Raw genomic sequence first — 13,862 nt, forward strand, 5'->3', positions numbered from 1 at the left:
AGAACACTAACTCTCAGAAAATCTATAAAGGTATGGGAATGTGTATTAGTGGTAGAGTGCTTTCCTAGTATGCACAAAGTTCTGGATTTGATTCCATAGTACCATATATACAGAAAAAGCCAGAAGTGGCGCTGTGGCTCAAATGGTAGAGTGCTAGCCTTGAGCAAAAGACGCTCAGGGACAGTGCCCAGGTCTTGAGTTCAAGCCCCTGGACTGGCCAAAACAACAACAAACAAACAAAAAAAGCAATGAAGACCACAAATTTCTATCATATATGTGTGGAAACTTAAAAATTCATCATACTTTGACATAGAACAGGATGAAATATATTGCTTATGAAAACAACAACAGATAACTTAAGGTTGGAGTTCAACCTACCACAGGTAAACCATGACAATCCCATCCAAATCTTCGATCAACATGAAACCCATTCTGGTGAGCATATCTTGTAACTATATCTTTAATTGTCCCTGCAAGTATATGTCCATAGTGAGGCAGTCCAGTTGCAAAAGGAGGTCCATCATAGAAGGTAAATCTAAAAGAGGTAATAAAAATACATTAAGGCCATTTAAAAATGACAGTCAAGATTTAGGACATTTTTCTATATGTAGATCCTATCACAGTAAAATGTATTAGGAAGAAGAAAAGCAGTAAGGCTAGGGAATTCGGACCTAATGGGTTAGATATTTATTGCAGGTCCTACTTTCAGAAAGTTACTACTTCCAGAAAGAGCCGGGGAGGTTGCCACTATACTATTCGTTCTTCTATTATTCCCATGACAGAAGGAAAATTTATTAGTCCTGACCCTAATTCATTTTATCAGTAAAACAAGGTAATGAACACCTATCTTATGAAGTTTTTGTACAGAAAACATACAGAATGAAAACAGAGATTAAACAGATTAATTAGGTGAAGGGAGACTAGTACTATAGTGGCCATCTATAGACTTAACCTAAGGTTTAAGTGCTAAGTAAGAGTGGAGATGAGGACAAAGGTGAGTAAGAAGGCATTTTAGAAACTCTATTTACATTATCTCTTAATAAAATGGGAGTAAAAAACAGTCTCAGAAATAACAACTCTTTCTCTGTACAACCTCCCCCTTTTTTTGTCTGTCATGGGGCTTGAACTCTGGGCCTGGGCACTGTCCTTCAGCTCTTCAGCTCAAGGCAAGGGCTCTACGACTTGAGCCACAACGCCACTTCCGGTTTTCTGGTGGTTTATTGGAGAGTCTCATGGACTTTTCCTGCCTGGGCCGGCTTTGAACTGTGATCCTTAGATCTCAGCCTCCTGAGTAGCTAGGATTACAGGTGTGAGCCACCGGCACCTGGCTGTATAACACCTTTATAATAACAAGCCTATATTGAGGCTTGTACTCAAGATTTGATGTTCTTGCTTGGCTTTTTTGCTCAAGGCTGGCACTCTTCCACTGGAGTTATACTTTTATTTCTGGCATTTTTGCTAGTTGATTGGAGTTAAGAATCTCACAAACTGTTCTGCCTAGGCTAGCTTCGAACTCTCAACTTCCTATAGGTGTGAGCCACCAGTGCCTGGTTAGAAATCACTACTCTTAACAGCTCCACATTTACCAAACAAATTGACATACTTTGGCCTATGCTTTGACTGCTTTAAGCATTCCTGAAAACAATCAAATTTGGACCAGAACTGCAAGATTTTCTCTTCTTCAGCAGGAAAATTGATGTTCTCTGGAACTTGTTGTACCATTCTGTTGCTGCAAGAGAAATCAAATGTATTATTGTGACAAAGAAATATTGGAATAGTACATACCATATTATTAAAGTGGACATACATATACTTAGTCATATTCTGCATAAATTTAGTGGGCAAAATTCACCTCTGTTAGAGTGTATCTCTCCTTTGTCGAGTAGTACTGGGGTTTGAGCTCAAGGCCTTGCACTTGCCTGGCAGGTGCTCTACCATTTAACCCACACCCAACCCTTAAGTACATCCTTACAGCGTACAGTCCTTTGGCAAATCACATCCTCTTCTACTTCAGCTCCCGACAACTACTTATTTGCTTTCTGACTTTCTAAAACTTGTATTTTGAACATTTCTTGTACAAGGAAAATATAAGTGAAACATGTACTTGTGACCTATTGTTTTGGGGTTAATTCCCTTATCAGTTTTTCAATGTTTATCCCTATAACAAGGTCCAAACATGTATTCTTTCTATGGATGAATCATATTCCCTTTGACGGACATGCCACATTCTGCTTATCTCTTCATCAGTTTACAGGCATTTGGATTGTTTCTACTTTTTTGGTTGTTGTGAATAATGTTACTATGAACATTCAAATACAAGTTTCCATGCAGACATTTCTCTAAGCTATTATAGCTATATACTGCTATAAGCAAAAGTTGGAGCTATATATTAGCTTTGTACTTGTTTCTGTGGTAGTGGTACTGTGGTATGAACTCAGGGTCTCCAGGTTGCAAGGCAGGTACTCTACCACTTCAGCCACCCTGCCAATTCCTTTTTGCCTTGATGTTTCTTAGGAAGAATCTCACATTATGCCTGGTCTGACCTGGATTTAAATTTTACTGTTTCCCTTGTAGCTGGGTGCACTTCACTGCACTCTATCTGTTTCTCAAACTTATATTACAGGCTTGAGATACCATTACTGGCTGTACCTTACTTTTTGAGAAACTACCAAAATGTTTTCAGTGATTGTACTATTTAAAATACTACCAGAAGTGAATGGGGATGCCAGTTTCTCCATATCCTCCTTAATAATCTTTACTATCTTTATGTTACAATTATCTTAACATGTATAAAGTAGGACTTAATTGTACTTTTGCTTTGCATTTCCCTAATGACTAATTAGTGACTAATGATGTGCTGATTGCCATTTGTTTATGTTTTTTGGATAAATGTTTATTCATCCTTTACCCTTCATAACTGGTTGCTTATATTCTGTGTGTGTGTGTGTGTGTGTGTGTGTGTGTGTGTGTGTGTGTGTGTGTGTGTGTATGCGCGCGCGCGCGCGCGCGCGCACGTGAGTTCTGATGATTGTAGTTCAAAGCCTGCCGGGGCAACAAAGTCTGAAACATCTCAAATTAACCACCAAAAAGCTGGAAGGAAAGCTGTGGCTCAAGTGACAGAGTGCTAGCCTCGACCAAAAAAAGTTAATGGACAGTGCCCAAGCTCCCAGTACTGGTTTAAAAATAAGTCTCTTGGATTTGTCTTCCTAGGCTAGCTTTGAACTGCATCCTCCGATCTCAGCCTTTTGAGTAGCTAGGATAACAGGTGTGAGCCACCGGCATCCAGCAAAGGCCTCATTTTTAAATTGCAGTATTTTTTCATAATGGCAAAAATATATTTTCCAAAAAGCTAAAAAGAAAATCTTGAAATCCTTTCTGATGGTGCTAAACTCATTAGTAATACAAAAAACAGAAATAAAAAACAAAAACAAGTAGCTAGTAATTTTCTTACCTACATTCACGTGACAAAAAGTACTTTTCTTAAAATAACCTCTTCCTCTAGAATAGGGGAAACTTTTTTTTTTTGGTCGATGTGGGGCTTGAACTCTGGGCCTGGTTGCTGTCCCTCAGCTCTTCAGCTCAAGATGAGCGCTCTACCACTTGAGCCACAGCGCCAATTCTGGTTTTCTGGCTATTTACTGGAGATAAGAATCTCACGGACTTTCCTGTCCAGGCTGGCTTTGAACTGTGATCCTCATCTCAGTTTCTTGAGTAGCTAGTGCCCAGCAGGGGAAACTTTTTTTGTTGTTCAGTTATGGGGTCTGAACTCTGAGCCTGGGCGCTGTCCCTCAGCTCTTCAGCTCAAGGCTAGCACTCTACCACTTAAGCCACAGCACCACTTCCAGCTTTCAGCTTATGTGGTGCTGAGGAATCAAATCCAGTCAGGGCCTCATGCCTGCAAGGCAAACACTCTCCCACTGAGCCACCTTCCCAGCCAGGAGGGAGGAAGCACTTTTAAAAAGAAAAACAAAACTTAAAGCAAAAAGGCAAAAATGTCATATTCAAAAATATTTTTTTCTTTTCTTGAAAATAGGGTCTCATATATAGCCCACGGTAGCCTCAAACTCATGATTCTTCTATTTCTACATCCTATGTGCTGGGATTACAAGCATTTGCCACCATTTAATTCAAATACCTTTCTTGCTATGTGGTTCTGGGTAGTTAATTCAAATTTTCATTTTATCTTTTATTGATTTTTCATGATTTCTGTAAGTAATAAGTTCCTAATGAGAGAAATATTAGTATCTTTAAAATTTTTACTAATAATCTCTAGCAGATACTGGATCAATTTATAACTCAACTAGTGAGCAATCCTCATTGCCTACTTCTTCTGACTTAAAATTCTAAATGAGTTGCTGACTATACCTCCAAGCCAACATCAGATTAGAAAGGGACAGGATTGCTAGCAATAAGAAAAGAGAAGACGAAAAACCTTAAGTACTCAAGAAATCGCAGCAATCTGGAGCAATGGGCTCTAGGAGGAAAAAAAACACACCTCTACAAACCTCTAGTAGTTGTGAATATACTAAAGCAATGTTTTTTTTCCCAGCTTAACATGCTGCATATTTATTCTATAACATAGCAACATACTATGCTAGCATCTACCACCTGAGCCACAGTGCCACTTCTGGCTTTTTCTGTTTATATGGTACTGAGGAATTGAACCCAGAGCTTCATGCATGCTAGGCAAGCACTCTACTAGTAACTCACATTCCCAGCCAGAATCTGGATTTTTAACAAGATCCCTAGGGGATTAGCATGCAGATCAAGGACTGAGCACCACTACTCTCACACTGTACTGACAATTATATAATTATATATGAATAAGACTTGCTCTCTCCTCTCAGACCAATCTTTTCATATATCCAAGGATCCTACATGAAGCATTTGCCTCTCCCCTCTCAGCCCAATCTTTTTATATACCTAAAGATGGACTATGAAGTACTGACTCCCACCTTAATCCCCCAGGTCAAGCAAAACACCAGGTGTGTGCTAACCTGCTTGCCCACAGGCATGCCACTCCAACCTGGGCTCAGCCAAAAGTCCCCATCACCCCAGGCTGGACATTCCACTCTGGACCTAACTGAACGTACCCACCCCTAGCCTCCTGATTTTACTCTTTTGATTCCTTGTTAAGACCCATATAAAAACCAGACCCCAAATCCAATACCTTGCACAACTTCCATACCTGCAGGAAGGTCCATGCCCCTCACCGACAATAAACAGTCCTAGCCTGTTGACGACTGAGTCTGATCTATTCCTTTCCCATTCTCTTCCATTTTCCTAACAAGGCCAATGTCTATACCAATGTAGATGATTGAAGATGCCCTGAAGTGTTGTCTTCCCATAGCTGCTATGTTATAAATCTCCTCTCTCTGTCTTTCTCGGTATCTTTTTCTTTGGCATATGGGGATAAGTGGCCAGACTTAATGTGAGACTCTTGGACTTTGAGCCTGGGGTATAAAAAAACCCCCTGCTTTCAGTATTACAATATCAGATTGGATGATTATATGTAATTGGAAAAAACCTTGTACCAATGACCGGGCTATGGCAGTTGCTGAGGACAAACAGCTACCATGCATAAATCACAGGATTGCTCTAGCCCATTGTATCCACTGGAAAGCTGTACCTGCACAACAGTATCCAGCAACCACAGGGCGATGGGTGGGGGTAGTAGCTAAGTGGGGTGAGGACAATTTGCCAAGTTATTCACAATGATCCCATCCCTCATTCCCTCCCCTATGCCCCCCACTATCAGGCTACTTTAGCCTCAATGTCTTGTCTAAAACTCTCAAAGCTTTTGTTGGGTACAGCATCACATGCCTGACATACCAGCAGTCAGGAGGCTGAGACAGAAATAAGGGACTGGGAATATGGCTTAGTGGTAGAGTGCTTGCCTCCTACTATGCACAAAGCCTTGGGTTTAATTCCTCAGTACCACATAAACAGAAAAAGCCAGAAATGGTGCTGCGGCTCAAGTGGTAGAGGGCTAGCCTTGAATAAAAGAAGCTCAGGGATGGGCTGGGAAGGTGGCTCAGTGGTAGAGCGCTTGCCTTGCATGCATGAGGCCCTGGGTTCAATTCCTCAGCACCACATAAGCAAAAAGAAAAAAGCCGGAAGTGGCGCTGTAGCTCAAGTGGTAGAGCTCTAGCCTTGAGCTAAAGAGCTGAGGGACAGTGCCCAGGGCTAGAGTTCAGGCCCCACGACGGGAACAACAACAAAAAAAGAAGCTCAGGGACAGTGGCCAGGCTTTATGTTCAAACTGCAGGACTGGCAAAAAAAAAAAAAAAAAAAAAAAAAAAAAATTCCCCCTCAAAAAATCTCAGGAGCTCACTTGCTTCATTGATTTCTCTCTGTTATTGGTGGTATTGTTTGTTTTTGCTTTTGGAGGGAGGAAGGGTGGTATCCCTTTAACTCTACTTAAATGTTTCCACTACTCTTCCTATTAGATAGGCAAGACATTTCAGTCACCAAATGATCCCCACATGCAATTAATCAGCAACTCCTGGATTCTACCTCTAGGATTCTTTCTCAGTTTCCCTTTTGAACTCCTAGATCTTCATACCTTATTACAATATGTCAAATTTCACACCAAATGTAGGTCCATCTTAGGTCTTTTCCCTTAAATAATATCCTATTAACATTTATGCTATAGACATACCAGTAAAAAGCACAAAATCTTTATATAAAGATATTCATATGTGAAAAGTGATGCCAAGATGAAATCATTCTGGAGACACCCAGATAAAATTAGGGGTGAAAAGTTACAAAGGGAGAGGGCTCATACCTGCTATACCAATGCTCTTCTAAAGGTTCAAAAGAGGAAATGTATAGCCAGGTGCTGGTGGTGGCTCATGCCTGTAATCCTAGCTACTAAAGGAGGCTCAGATCTAAAGATCACAGTTTGAAGCCAGCCCTGGCAGGAAAGTCTGAGAGATTCTTTTTTTTTTTTTTTTTTTTTACGTCAGATGGGTAATGTGCCCACGTTGTAAAGGTTTAGAGGAAGGCACATATCACAAGTGCGTGAGAACACAATCATCACGCTTATGAACAGGAAAAGGATCGGTCTGAGATTCTTATCTCCAATAAACTATTCAGAAAAAGCCAGAAGTGGAGCTGTGGCTCAAGTGGCAGAGTGCCAGACTTGAGCACTGAAACTCAAAGACATGGCCCAGGCCCTGATTACAGGCCCCAGGACTGGCCACAAAAAAAAAAAAGAAAAAAAAAGAGGAGGTGAAGGTCCTGATTTAATCCACAATACCAAACAAACCCCAACAAATCAATAAATCAGATAAATATGTTTTTTTTTGGGGGGGTAGGGGAGAAAGGGCAGTCCTCTACCAGTGCCATGTCCCCAGCCTTTTTAGATAAGATCTAGTGCTTTTGTTCAAGTCAAGACTTGGACCATAATCCTTCCTTCCACCTCTGCCTCCCTAGTAGATGGGAATACAGGTCTACACCATCTGCCCAATCCTCATACAATGATCTAAATAGAATATGTGCCAAAGAATGGTACCCTCACAAGTGAGCTAATACCAACCTTATCCTCAAGTCTCCAAGACCAATGGACTCTATCTAAGTAGCTTATACAAATTTCTCCCTGTTTGCCTGGAATTCCTGGAATATGATCATGGTATACAATGACATGCATATTCTCATTGCAGTACTCTTCTATTCCCAAATAGATACCTTTGGAGAATCTCCCTCTCTTTATTTAGGTTGGTACACAGGAATAATTCTATAGGCAAATAAGTGAAAATATTCAAGATGACTAAAAATTCAAGATGACTAAACTATGGTGCATCAAGACTGGATATCATGCAGCCAATAAAAATAACAAATAGAAGCTGGGCGCCGGTGGCTCAGGCCTGTAATCCTAGCTACTCAGGAGGCAGAGATCTGAGGATTGCAATTCAAAGCCAGCTCTGGCAGAAAAGTCTGTGAGAGTCTGATCTCCAATAAACCACTAGAAAACTGGAAGTGGCACTGTGGCTCAAGAAGTAGAGCGCCCTCTTGAGCTGAAGAGCGCAGGGACAGCGCCCAGGCCCAGAGTTCAAGCCCTACAACCAAACCAAACAAAACAAAACAAAACCCAAATTGGTATAATAGTTGGCCTAGGCTGGGGTGGTAAATCACTGGTAGAGTGCTTGACTAGCATGTGCACAAATCTGAGTTCAATCTCCAGCACTGTTAAAAGCTAAACCAAACAACTTTCTCCACACCCCTAAGTGTTAATGGGAGTTTATTTCCAGGACCCCTAGAGATGCCAAAATCAAAAGATGTTCAAGTCCTTTATATATAACAGTGTATATAACTTACATGTATAATATCACATCCTTTAGATTATGTTCAGATTACTTGTAATACCTAATATAGTTGAAGTGGTATGTAAACAGCTGTTATCCCGTATTAAGGAATAACCAGAAAAAGATAATTTGAACATGTCTACTACAGATGCAACTCAGCCCCAAACCACATGCTGGTTGAGTCCCTAAATGCAGAATCTGTGTGTAGGGGTGACTGTACACATCTCACACACATACGCGTACATATAAATAGAAGTCTCAGATACACACACTTATATATCATTTTCAAAATACTCTTACTCATTTCAATACCTCCTCTAAAAAGAAAACTACAGATGAGGCTGGAAAATCTAAGGGCCACATACCATTGTATCTCAAATCCAGTAGCAAAAGCGACTCCCTATTTTCTGAACCAAGGGGATGGGTACTTTCAAATCCTACAGAACTTTAGGGATGGTCTGCCCTTCTTCAAGCCCCCGGGCAGCTCCAGACGTGGAGCTCCAGGCTTCCCAGCTCCTCCCATTGAAAGCTGCCTTTCTCCCCCGTGTTCCCAGCCAGGCATGCAGCGGGGACTCTGAGAGCCCAGGATAGGGATGCAAGCTTGGACAGCGGTACATGCAAGGTCTCGGGAACAAAAGACAGGAAGTGGAGCTTGAGTATCTCCAGGGTGCCAAATCACCCCGAATGCTCACAAAGCAGCGAGCTCAAGAACCCCCCTCCCCGCCCCCGAGACTGCTGAGGAACTTCGGCGGGTTACACTCCTTGCACTCCTACTTCTGAAGGTCTTTCTACAATCTCTTCTCATCTCCATTTTAGAAGAACACAGACGCTAATAATGTAAAGGCAGGTGAATCTGAGGGACCCTGAGCCCCTCAAGGGGCGAGATTTACCTGATGGCCTCGGCCCGTCAGCCTAGAAGAGCCGCGACCACGCTGCAACGCGCCTGCCCGAACTGATGCAACGCCCTGACATCCCGGCGTGCTGGCCCCACGGAGACCAATCATCATGAGCAGTCTAGCACGCACCAACAACCTGGGTGGCAATTGGCTGCGTGGAGTCTGACCACGCCTACCGCCCGAACCCTGAACTGTTGTGCGGGCTGGGATCCCGGTTCTTTCCGGGAAGAGACTGGCAGAGGGACTCGCGGATGGTTGGGCTGGGCGGGGCGGGCGGAGCCGGACCTCGCGCCAAGACTCTTGAGTTCCCGTGATCTCCTTCCCCGGTCCTGGGCCTCTTCTTCTTGTGTCAGCATTTACCTAGTAGGATATTTAAGGTCTGTACATTTCACTTGTAAATCACAACTAAAATGTAATTTTTTAATACATCTAAATCACAACTAACAACGGCTTTCTTAATTACACTGTGGGGCCTGTGCAACTAATTTCAGAGGCTGCTTCCCCTGTTACCACAGGCCAAAGAGAAAGAAGGGCTTAACAATTAGCTAGACACTTAAAAAAAATTGTACTTTGTTTAAAATGCTTACCACAGCGCTCAAGTAGCATAAGTGTCTGCTGTAGAAAGCCATAAGGTCCTGAATTCAAAATCTTGGTAAGAAGTGGGTGGCTCACACCAGTAATCCTAGCTACCCTGGAAGCTGAGATCTGAGGACAGCGGTTCACAGCCAGCCCTGGCTGGAAAGTCCATGAGACTCTTATTTCCCATTAACCACCAAAAAGCCAGAAGAGGTGTTGTGGTTCAAGTAGCAGAGTTGTTAGTCTTTAGCTAAAAGCTCAGGGACAGCACTTAGGTGCTGAGTTCAAGCCCCAAGACTTGCACAAAACAAAAAGCACACCACCTCAGTATGTCTGGGCTTTGGTGGCTTCAAACCTGTAATCCTTAATTCTGAGGAAGCTGGTTGAGTCAGCCCCAGCAGAACAATCCAAGAGACTTTCCCCTTTAATTAACCAGAAAAAAAGCTTAAAGGGGAAGTGTTACTCAAGTGGTGGAGTGCTTGCCCTTGAACAAAAAAGCTGAGTCCCTGAACTCACACACTCCTCAAACAATAAAATAGCTGGGTGCTGGTAGCTCACGCCTGTAAATCTTATCTATTCAGGAGATCTGAAATCTGAAGCTGTGGATTGTGATTTGAAGTCAGCCCAGGAAGGAAAGTCCTTGAGACACTCATCTCCAGTCAAAAAAGCCAGAAGTGGAGCTGTGGCTCAAGTAGACAGTGCTAGCCTTAAGCAAAAATCTCTCTTAGAGATCTATTAATCACTCAGAGATCTCTTCAGAACTATGCCGAAAGTAGTGTCCCGGTCGGTCGTCTGCTCAGACACCCGGGACCGAGAGGAATATGATGATGGTGAGAAGCCCCTCCATGTCTACTACTGTTTGTGCGGCCAGATGGTCCTGGTGCTAGATTGTCAGTTAGAGAAATTACCCATGAGGCCCCGGGACCGATCTCGTGTGATTGATGCTGCCAAACATGCCCACAAGTTTTGTAATACGGAAGATGAGGAGACTACCTACCTTCGCAGACCTGAAGGTATCGAACGACAGTACAGGAAGAAGTGTGCAAAGTGTGGACTACCGCTCTTTTACCAGTCCCAACCGAAGAATGCTCCTGTGACCTTCATTGTGGATGGAGCTGTAGTGAAGTTCGGCCAGGGTTTTGGGAAAACGAATATATATACTCAGAAACAAGAGCCTCCTAAGAAGGTGATGATGACCAAGAGGACTAAAGACATGGGTAAGTTCAGCTCTGTTACTGTGTCCACCATTGATGAAGAGGAAGAAGAGATTGAGGCTAGGGAAGTTGCTGACTCCTATGCACAAAATGCCAAAGTGATTGAAAAACAGTTGGAGCGCAAAGGTATGAGCAAGAGGCGGCTGCAAGAGCTGGCGGAACTGGAAGCCAAGAAAGCGAAAATGAAAGGGACACTGATTGACAACCAGTTCAAGTGACCCGGATCTTTCTCTGAGCCCAGACTGGAAGCAAGTCATAAGATCATAAAGAAAAACATCTTGGTTTCTATTTATGCTCCAGGAGGATTTTGCTTCCTATTCACTAGGTCTTCAAGTCCATTTGACTTATTTTCTACGATATATATATTAGTTTTTGTATAAGGTTTCTGTGTTTTTCTTTTCGTCTATTTGGTAAAAAGTTCTTCAGCTGTTTAGAAACTATTAGTACATAAGTGTTTTTTTTCCACTTTCTAAGGTGGCTTGTTTTGTTTCCCAAAATGAATTCATATGAAAACATACAAGGCGGAATACCCAGTAATTGGTAAAGCCAAAACTCTTCCTTTATAACTAGAGGTATTTACTATTCTGAATTGCTTCTCCTGTGGAACTGTAAAATACATATTAAGATCATTAATATATTTTCATTGTAGTATTTTGAGAAATATTTGTATAAGGAGCTCCCTACAACATATCCGTTACATTTCTATACTATATGCTGAAATATTTGTTTTTATACTAATCCTAATCATTTCAACATCTGGTTCAAGTTATGTATTTTGCTTTATAAGATTGTAAAAGTGTACATTATTAGCATTAGGCAAGCATACGTCCTTCATTATATTTTATTCTTTTACAGTGATCCCTCACCCATGGCAGAAGTTACATTCCAGAAACTAGTAATAGCGCATGCTTATTAACTCCAGGTTACAGAGGGAGGAACATCAAAATCAGAGATTGCCTTGGTTAAAAAAAAAAAAAAAAAAAAAAGCAAGGGGCTGGGAAGATGACTCAGTGGTAGAGCGCTTGCCTTGCATGCATGAGGCCCTGGGTTTGATTCCTCAGCACCACATAAGCAGAAAAAGCTGGAAGTGGTGCTGTGGCTCAAGTGGTAGAGCACTAGCCTTGAGCTGAAGAGCTGAGGGACAGTGCCCAGGCCCAGAGTTCAGGCACCATAACTGGCAGAAAAAAAAAAAAAAGCAAGACTCAAAATCAAACTGCAAAATGACTGTGAACACTAGATCTTTAGTTCAATCTCTACCATTAGAAACAAAAAAAAAACTTGCCTAAATATTGGGTTGAGAAGTATTTTATAGTATGTTGCAAGGTATTGAGTGACAATCTCTAGACAAAATATTTTAACAAGTAATAAAATCATAAGAAAAATTATTGTGATCAAACATACCACATGGATCAAAGACCTGAATCATTTTTCCAGAGTAACAAACCTTCCTATTTGGTGAGGCATGCAGCTCAGTGATTTGAGAACTTGTCTAGCCTACACAAGGACTTGGATTTGATTCCATCATCTCCAAAGACAAAATTAAAACAAAACATCCAAGAAATCTGAGCATGAGTAAAACAGGCAAAAATAATGGAGGTTACTATCAGAGGAAACAGTATCTTTGAATGTGGTTGTATGTAGATAACGGGATAGGGGAGGCATCTTGATGTCATCTATTGCTTTGTAGATAAAGCATGTGAGACTTAAATATGGTCACAAACTTTCACTCTATATGTGTTTTGATCTATAGAATACTGAAGTGAGTGAGCTGGTTCTAGAGTTTGGCAATATCTGTCCTGCCTCTGGGAACATCTACCCTTGGATTCAAATTGCCATGTTTTAGAAGCCCTTGATGGGTATCCAAAAGTAGATGCTTAGTGCCCACCTGAACTATTCCAATCACAAAACATGCAGAGAATAATGCAAAAGTTTTGACCAAACAGCAGGTTTATGAGCAAAATAAATGTTACTTGGATGGTTTGCTATGATGCAATAGGTAAGAAGATATAAATAGGATTTCTATAGAAAAGGGACAACATTTAAAGTATTTATTTTGCCAAGGAGTTATTCCCATTTGCCTTGAAATCCGAAGTCTTGAATCCAAAAGGACTTTTGAAGCTACTTAGTTCCTTGCACTCTTATTTATTAACAAATATACAAACTGAGCATCTGTGTGCCACACATTTAAGAAATAGAAACATGTTAAAAACCCAGAGGATTCCAACCCTCATAGTTTGTATTCAATAAATCAATGAATACTAAGATAATTTCAGATATACCCATAATTGCTTATCATGTATAGAGGCCTATCAGTCTTCAGTCCTAGTCAGGTTTATTTAGTGAAATATTAAACTAGCTTCACTGTATGGACTAGAGATCTGACTCCTGTTGGCTACATATTTCAGGTTTATTTCCAGATGCCTGTTGCCAAGGTAGAACTTTGGGCCTGATGTACCTGCTTCTATAAGTTGCTCCCCAATTAACTGAGGCCAAGATCAGGAAAACTATGTATTTGGCTTCTTTGTCCCACATTTTTTTTTTGGGGGGGGGGTCAGTCAATTCTTGGGCTTGAACTGGGCTTTGGTGCTGTCCTTAAACTCTTTTTACTCAAGACTAGAGCTTTACCACTTTGAGCCACAGCACTGCTTCTGGTTTTCTGGTGGTTAATTAGAGATAAGAATCTTATGGTATTTTCCTGCCCCTGTGGGCTTTGAATTGGGATCCTCAGTAGCTAGTATTACAGGTGTGAGCTACCAGCTCCCATTGTTTCTCACAGTTTCTTATGATGGGCTGAAATATTCCTACATATAAGTCACTATCAGAACACAAGTGTAGACTTCTTTTTTTTTTTTTTTTTTAACTGGTCCTGA

General features: G+C 41.5%; 2 protein-coding genes and 2 non-coding genes across 4 annotated transcripts in view; 1 reads left to right on the top strand and 3 right to left on the bottom strand.

The window, feature by feature from the left end:
• Positions 1–9,282, bottom strand: part of Iars1 (isoleucyl-tRNA synthetase 1) — a 76,525-nt gene extending 67,243 nt beyond the window's left edge. Inside the window, exons 1-3 of the mRNA XM_070033262.1 lie at positions 9,197–9,282; positions 1,604–1,729; positions 379–535 (exon numbers count right to left, since the gene is read on the bottom strand). Coding sequence (XP_069889363.1) covers positions 379–535; positions 1,604–1,722 — 276 coding nt within the window. The 5' untranslated portion in view covers positions 1,723–1,729; positions 9,197–9,282. The remainder of the gene's footprint in view (positions 1–378; positions 536–1,603; positions 1,730–9,196) is intronic.
• On the bottom strand, positions 5,527–5,659 carry LOC138834969 (small nucleolar RNA SNORA84). Its single transcript, XR_011374314.1, has one exon. It is a non-coding gene; the product is annotated as a small nucleolar RNA SNORA84 (small nucleolar RNA).
• Positions 6,963–7,063, bottom strand: LOC138834966 (small nucleolar RNA U13). Its single transcript, XR_011374312.1, has one exon. It is a non-coding gene; the product is annotated as a small nucleolar RNA U13 (small nucleolar RNA).
• Positions 9,283–9,434: 152 nt separating the features above from the next.
• LOC138834675 (STING ER exit protein) lies at positions 9,435–13,742 on the top strand. The gene is made up of 2 exons (XM_070033266.1): positions 9,435–9,579; positions 10,360–13,742. Exon 2 carries the CDS (start codon positions 10,542–10,544, stop codon positions 11,208–11,210), a length of 669 nt encoding a protein of 222 aa, XP_069889367.1. The 5' UTR covers positions 9,435–9,579; positions 10,360–10,541; the 3' UTR covers positions 11,211–13,742.
• The last annotated feature ends 120 nt before the right edge of the window (positions 13,743–13,862 follow it).

This window comes from Dipodomys merriami, unplaced genomic scaffold, assembly GCF_024711535.1.
Source record: "Dipodomys merriami isolate MVZ:Mamm:240054 unplaced genomic scaffold, mDipMer1.0.p SCAF_22, whole genome shotgun sequence".
NCBI lineage: Eukaryota > Metazoa > Chordata > Mammalia > Rodentia > Heteromyidae > Dipodomys > Dipodomys merriami.

Coding starts and splice junctions, on each gene's coding strand:
- LOC138834675 (XM_070033266.1), top strand. CDS start 10,542: ATGCCGAAAGTAGTGTCCCGGTCGGTCGTCTGCTCAGACACCCGGGAC.